General features: G+C 45.0%; 1 protein-coding gene across 2 annotated transcripts in view; it reads right to left on the reverse strand.

Moving 5' to 3' along the window:
- prdm1a (PR domain containing 1a, with ZNF domain) overlaps positions 1 to 7,500 on the reverse strand; it is a 19,222-nt gene that overhangs the window by 11,619 nt on the left and 103 nt on the right. Inside the window, exon 1 of one of the 2 annotated variants that reach the window (XM_031576582.2) lies at positions 7,238 to 7,500. This exon is cut by the window's right edge and continues 103 nt beyond it. Coding sequence is in view for 1 of the 2 variants with exons in the window: in XM_012829164.3 (XP_012684618.1) it covers positions 1,940 to 1,966 (27 nt within the window). In the remaining variant the exon portion in view is untranslated. Of the gene's footprint in view, positions 1 to 1,939; positions 2,226 to 7,237 lie in introns of those variants that run through there. The other variant, XM_012829164.3, reaches the window with a different exon arrangement.

Consider the following 7,500-nt stretch of genomic DNA (forward strand, 5'->3'; position numbering starts at 1 on the left):
TGGGAACCAGGACACACTCAATTTAAACGCTGATCTCAACACAATGTTACAGCAATTGTATGAACAGAAAGAATTACACACATTACATATTTCATTTACAAGAACCGAATAATAAACATAAAATGTTAAAAGTTCTGTCTTAGAGGTGAACTGGATTACCGATTCAATTTAAAGGGGGGGATATACCATCGGGAAAGGGGATTTCAAGCTCACATAAATATTTACATGAACACAATTTACAAGTGTAAATATTACATCTAGTTGGACTGTCCAGTAATTCCGATATACAACAAAAAGAAACTAAACTCAACACAGCTTAGACCAGACTAACCAGGAGGTAATTACTGTCTAAAACCTCTTTCTAATGTTCGGCCAGTCCAGACGTCCCCCTCTTTCCCTCTCCCTCTCTATCCCTTCATCCTCCCGACGCTTTTTTCCCTGCTTTCCCTCTCTCTCCCAAGTCTCCCCTGGGTGGAAAAATGGTCACAAACAAGGGAAGATGGAGGAAGGAAGTGCTGTCTGCATCTGAATGGAGCTAAAATTGGAATCAGAGTGGCAGAGTAGCGGAACCGGCAAACCATCTCAGAGTGTGTGTGTGTGTGAGTGTGTGCGTGAGTGTGTGTGTGAGAGTGTTTGTGAGTCTGTTTGTGTGTGTGTGTGTCCGTGTGTGTGTGCCTGAGTGTGGAGGAACAAGGGGGAGACGAATTCACAAATTTTCCATTGGGGGGCCACAGAGGCATAAACAAACTTCAAACGCTTCCCACCAGCAGAGGAGCGTCCCACTCACGCACACATCCGTGTGGAGCCTCTCACAGCTTGCATCCTTCAGCACTGTCTCCTGCCTCAGTCACTCACAATAAGACATCAAAACCCACTCCGACAAAATGACACCAGCTACAACCAGAGGCCAGAGACCCGGAGAGTATTCCACCAACACTGAGAAACAATCAACGTCATCCGCACAAGTTTTAAAAATGAAAGACACAAAGAGTACGGCTCAGTGCCACCTATATATATATATTTTTTTTAAATCGCCCAGAAAGCATGTAGGTTTTCCCTAGATACAAAGGCTCTCAATTTTGTTGTCAAGTTAACATTTAGGAAAAGTTGTTCTTCTCCAGACAGGAATTCTAAAGATCTGAAGACACTGCAGATAACATATTTTAATGGGGAGCATCTTTTTTAGAAAGAATCTGTTGGACATCTGTGCAAAGTCGAAACTAATTGTGAAACTGAAAAACTGCACAAGCGCAACCGATTTATGCTTCACACACAGTGTTGTGAAATTGTTCAATTTTGAAAGAATACAGTTTCTATGTTTTTCAAAGTTAATTTGAACATTAACTTTGAACAGACGATTTAAATATAACTGTAAATCTTAATTTAAGTATTAAGACATTTTTTTAAGTTAAGTATTAAGTTTTAACATATTTGTGAAAATAAATCAAATGTCAAATCAAAAATAAGTCAAATGTAGGAAAGCTCTGAAAAACATTTAGTTTACAAGTATTCTGTAACTCCCATAACAAACATTACATTTAATTTAATTATGAAAAAAGGTGCATTAATTTACGTTACTCAAAGGGAATCTTTGGAAAAAAAACTGAATAAATATTTCACTCTGGAATTTAGGACAAAAAGTTTGAAACTAATTTAGAAAACATTAACCGCTACAAAACACAAACGATACATTTAAATGGACTAAACCTAATACCTTTCTTGAGTACGTTACCCCTTTTTGAAATGAATTATCTCCAAGTTTACAACAAAATCTTTGTCAAGCAAAAAGAAAAGCAGTGAACAATCACCGAATCAAAACGCAGATTAAAACCAAACGAACAAACATACCCAAATCTTTCTCCCTTACTCCAGACAGGTAACACTGACTGCCAGATCAAACAGAAGCCGTAGAGAAAAAAAGAGAACAGGGCCCACTCACCAATAAACCTTGGTCCCAGCCACACATAGAGCCGGCTGGTATCTCCCCTGCGTGTTCCCCTGTGTGTGTCTGTGTGTGGTGGGTTCAGGACAGGTGCAGTTCCCCCTCTCCAATCCCAGTGTTACTCCAGACTCTGAGCTGCTTGAGTGTGAGGGTGTGTGTGTGTTGTTCTATGCTCGTCTTGAGTGGGACTGAGCCTCTCTATCCTCATGGCCTCGCTAGGGCAAGCGTGACCCCTCCCTCCCGCCCCTCCCTCCCGCTCCGCTCCCACCCCTGACTCCGCCCCCTTTCAGATGTAAGAATTCACTGTCACACTCTCGTGCTCACACGCGCGCGAGCAGAGACACACACACACACACACACACACACACACACACACACACACACACACACGCACACACACACACACACACACACACACACACTCTCGGCATTCTCCATTCCCTGTCTGCTTTCTCTGTGAACATGTAAAAGAGAGAAAATAAGAAAGCTTTCACCTGAGTAACTGCAGCTTGTAATGAATTAAAATGAACCGTCCAACACACACATGCTCCCTTCTCTCTCTCTCTCTTCCACACACACGCACACACATACACACACGTTATGCATTTCCCCTGCAACACTTACAAGATAAAAATAAGTCACTGCTACCAACAGTAAGAATCAGAGGCCAGCCTTTGACTATGTGACTATGTCACAGCTTTATTGACACAGATCCTCACAGATAGTAGAGATAGCGCCTAGCCTTGTTTAAGGGGGGGGTGGACAGTGTTAAGGAAGGGGGTAGTGTTGATCCTTCTTCCTCTCTGTCTCTCTCTTTCTCTCTCTTCCTCTCTCTCTTTCTCTCTCTCTCGCTCTTCCTGGGGAAGGAGGACATCCTGTGACAGTGACTCAATAACCTGTCGCTGTTTACTAAGCGCTCGAGCCGCAGACAGACGTTCCTGTTTCTCCTCAGCCCCCTACCCCCCCCCCCCCCCCTTACTGGTCCATACCTGGGCCCATCACTCTTCTTCCTCTAGGGGGCGCCCTACTATCTTTGTCATCTCTCCACAGCTGATACAAAAAGAGCATCTGAGTGAACAGTACATCTGTCTGTGCTCTCTCTTCCTCTCTCTCTCTCTCTCTCTCTCTCTCTCTCTCACTCTCTCACTCTCTCTCTGTTTCTCTTTCTTTCCAGACCTCAAAAGAAAAAAGTTCAAATCAAACCGGTCAGACGGTGAGAGAGGTGCCGGGAGCGGGGTGAGAAGTGGCGAGGTCCATGGGACTCGGCTGAGGCAGGAAGAGTGGGCAACCCTTGGAATGCTGCCTCATTCTCATGGCACGAATTGTTCTCATGGATGAAAGTTCTCATCCCTCACTTGCGTCCCACAAAATTAACTGGAAATCCCCCCCCCAGTCCTTCATACTTCCCCCTTCTCACACTCTATCTCTCGCTCTCTCTCTCTCTCTCCCTCCAGCTCTTTGTTTCATCTTTCCCCTTCTCTCTTATGATAAACACACCACTTCTGTTGGTATCAAATAACCACTAATGAAGATAATGAAGAGAAAGACACTTTTTTTCACAACTATATCATAAGAGAAGAAAGAAAAGAAAGAAGGGAGGGGGCGGGCGGGTACAGAGGGTAAAATTCCAAGGTGACGGTTGAGTCCAGAAACCTAGACAGTCCCCCCCCCCCCCTCACCCCGCCAATCATCCACACCCACACACTCATATACACACTCCTTCACCCTTATCCCCTCCAGTTGGTGACAAAGAGCTGACCACATCACTCGTAAGCCTACTATTTCCTGGCAGGGGCCGGCCCATGAGGCTCTTTGAGCCCCCCAGGACTGGTGCTTCCCACGTCCCGACCTGGTCTACAGCTTTCTTCAATCTGGCCTACAGCTGGGGCTGCTGCTGCTGCTGCCGCTGCTGAGAGACCCAGAGCTCTACAGGCACCAAGCAAAGAAGGAAACAAACTCTCCAAAGAGAGAGGGAGGGAGAGAGAGAGAGGGAGAGAGAGGGAGGGAGGGAGAGAGGAAGAGAAAGAAACCAAATTGAAACAAACAAAAAACAAGGATGTCTGCCGTCTTTGTAAGCCCCGTGTTTTTCATCTCCAGCACCACGTAGCTGGGAACAATCTGGAGAGAGTGGCTTTGGCTGTGTGTGTGTGTGTGTGTGTGTGTGTGTGTGTGTGTGTGTGTGTGTGTGTGTGTGTGTGTGTGTGTGTGTGTGTGTGTGTGTGTGTGTGTGTGTGTGTGTGTGTGTGTGTCTCCCACCCCTCCTCACTACCACCACCAGCTTTTCTGCCACTGAGCCTTAAAAAAACCCTAAACAAGGCTAGACCCTCCAGGGCTTCAGGGCCTTCTCCCTCTCCCTCTTCCTCTCTTCCCCTCCCTCTCTCTCTCTCTCTCTCTCTCTCTCTCAGCCCACGCTATAAAGGAAGGAGTGGGATCCTGGACTGGGGCTGGGGGGTAGGGAGGGGTCTCCTTGGTTCTGAAGTCAAATTCAAATGGCTTCTCTCTCTCTTGTTTTGTTTATGCAGAGTCTAATGTGGCCTGCATGCCTGGGGGACGGAGAGCAGCCTAACAAAAGGGAAGCAGCGGACTCCAGCGGCTTTGTTAGTTTTTCAGGAGGGCTGCCATCACTCCCCTCGTGCCCCGCAAACAGGCTCCCATATCCGGGAGCTGCAATGTCATCGGCATCGCCCTCAAGGAGTGCAAGACAGAGAGATCTAGAGATAGAGGGAGAGAGAGAGAGAGAGCAAGAGAGACAGGGAGAATGAAACCAAGGGGTATCTCTAAGGATGGATTGAGATAAGCGAAATGGAAGCTGAGACAAAAAGTGACTGACTGTTAACAGCAAACTCCATTTCCAGTATATCAAACTCCATTTCCAGTCTGTCAAACTTGTTGGACCGTCTGCTTTCCATTTAGCTGTTAATGTTGCCTGGTTGCTCTGTCAGAAGCAAAACAGGCTCCTCGAGGAAAGCACCATTCAAATGCTATTGAATAAGTATTAGCATTTTTATTTGAAACTCATTCCGACCGACTTTTACACACATTTTCCTAAATTAACAAATGAGTGTTACCTGTGGAGCCATCTAAAGTCAACTGCACAAGTTTCACTTCTTCTCTCCATACGCCTCTGAGTTAGGCCTTTGGCTTTTAAAGAGGAGATGTTTGAGCAGTGTCTTTGCCACTACTAGTCGAAGTTGGCCTTTTGGGTAAAGGTTGCCAAGAGGTGTAAGGGGACCAAATATCAATCCCCACACCTATCCACCCAGACGTTCTACGTGGAGTGTGTTTGCGTGTGTGTGTGAGGGTGTGAGTGTGTTTATGTGTGTGTGTGAGGGAGGGTGGAGGATTTGGAGAAGGGGTTGGTTTAGCCATTGTTCTAGAAAGGGCTAATCCCACAATGGTGGAGCCATTAAGAGAATTATATAAGTTACCCCACGCCATGATCCCCTGCGTGTGTGCGAGTGTGTGCGTGTGAGTGTGTGTGTGTGTGTGTGTGAGGGGGCGGTGGGGTAATGTGCACGCGTGGCTGCAGCAGGCCACCGTGCCTCACACACAGCCATTTGGGGGGACCGAGGGCCACTGCGCCTCTAATCCAGCCAATCCGTCCCTTCTCCAGCCCCACCCCAGCCATCTGGAGACAGACTGCCCGTCACAGCCACTGTCCTGGGGGGCATTTGGGGGGGGGGGGGGGGGGGCAATACCATGTCCAGACAGTCACCCCTAAACCTAAGAAGGAGCTAATCATGCTCAGTTTGGCACACCAGATTAAATTGTACTTTTCATTAAGGGGCAAATAGGTTAAGAGAAGATACTAGTCCTTCCAACATAAAATTGCAACAGGTTTGGGAATGGGCTATATGATAAATAATATTAACAACAAAAACCATAATCATCATATATATTTCGTTATTATTGTTATTGCATTATTAATATTATTATTATATTATTATTATAAGTAGTAGTAGTAGTAGTATTGTCGTCTTCGTCATTATTAGTATTATTAATAATAATAATAATGATAATAATAATACATTATTAATAATCAATTAATCATTATATAATTGAGAACAATATTACAACAACAAACAATTGTCAGAGGTTTTCTTTTATTAGTTACTCATTATACTGGGAATACGAAAGTGTCCCGGCACTCTCGAAATAGCCTTTGAGTGAAGTATTTCCTTATCGGCATGTGTTTAAAACTGCAGCGTCAGAGATTAAATGCCCTTCTAGCTTTTATGTCAACACATTTCTACCGGCCTATTCTGTGTCGCTAATCAAATTGTGAGGTTAGTCAGGCATGCACAACGGTCATCACAAGATGACCAGCCTCTGTATGAAACTGTGAACTCATCCAATTACTCTACAATTGCCCGACATCACGAGAACTCTCTTGAAATGTCAGCCTTTTGTACAGACTGCATCACTCAACGAATCTTTCATAACGCTTTTGAAAAATGTGTGTCAAATCCAAACTTGCGTTTTGCATTTTGGACCTTGGCCTGAGTCATACTTAGAGAGCTTGCTAATGTCATCGAATAAGGACACGAAAGCTGAGAGAAAGCCATCCGCCCTTCCCTGCGACAGCTGTAAGCTGAAATAATGTTATTGAAGATGTCAAGTTGCGGTATATGTTACACTGCACAGATATAATGGGCACTGCGCGTGGAGATCATATCCGCGAGCCTATGTACGAGTCCCTGTGCTCTCATGCTGCACAGCGCGCAGCAGGAGCTCAACTGATAAAACGGTGTCAAACCCCCCACCAGAGTTTGTCCACGGGTCAGGAGCGACCGTGACATAACAACAGTGTGGTGAAGTCGCTTACAATAACTTTTTCTTCACTATAGCAAGTGTTTAGTGGAGAGAGATATAGAAACCCGGCTACCACTCACCACTCATAAAATGATGAATGGATTCCGTGTGAACGATTAAGGCAGATAGCTGTCAGTTACAGAGGAAAGCTGGTAAAAGGCCAGCTCGTAGCCTATATAAATAAGCTATACTGTTCATAGGACAAGATGTCTATCGTTATGTTGTCTGTTTCTTTTGGTATAGGCTGTTACAATTTAATCTAAAACAATTAGAGACGAGTCTTGACAGGACGTTCCGTTTTACTGTTTAACCAGCATGTACGGAACGAAAATAAAAGTACTCCTCGATGTGTAAAACCCAATTAAGAGATGTGTCACCCCAGAGCAATTAATTGAGCGTAGTCCGAGGCTGAAGTGTAGCTGACTGTCATTGTAAACTAAAACGACAGAAAAAGAAACGTAAAAAAAAATGGCAAAGACTTACCTGTGCGTGTTTCCATAAATCACTTGAAAGCACTGTTTTCGTATGCTATCCCAGTTCGTGAGCTCACGGGCTACAAAAGTGACTGTCTCTTGATGTAACTTCAGACTTTGTCGTGAAGTTGGCAAGGTAAGTAGCCTATTCACCGTTCATACACAAAGCAAAGCACGCCCCCCTACCTCTGCTGTCCGCTCCACCCAAATTCGTAATTAGGCTTAACACAAGCAATTAACTGAACAAACTCCAGCAAGCTGATGCCCTCGATA

This window comes from Clupea harengus, chromosome 11 (genome assembly GCF_900700415.2).
Source record: "Clupea harengus chromosome 11, Ch_v2.0.2, whole genome shotgun sequence".
NCBI classification, from domain to species: Eukaryota; Metazoa; Chordata; class Actinopteri; order Clupeiformes; family Clupeidae; genus Clupea; species Clupea harengus.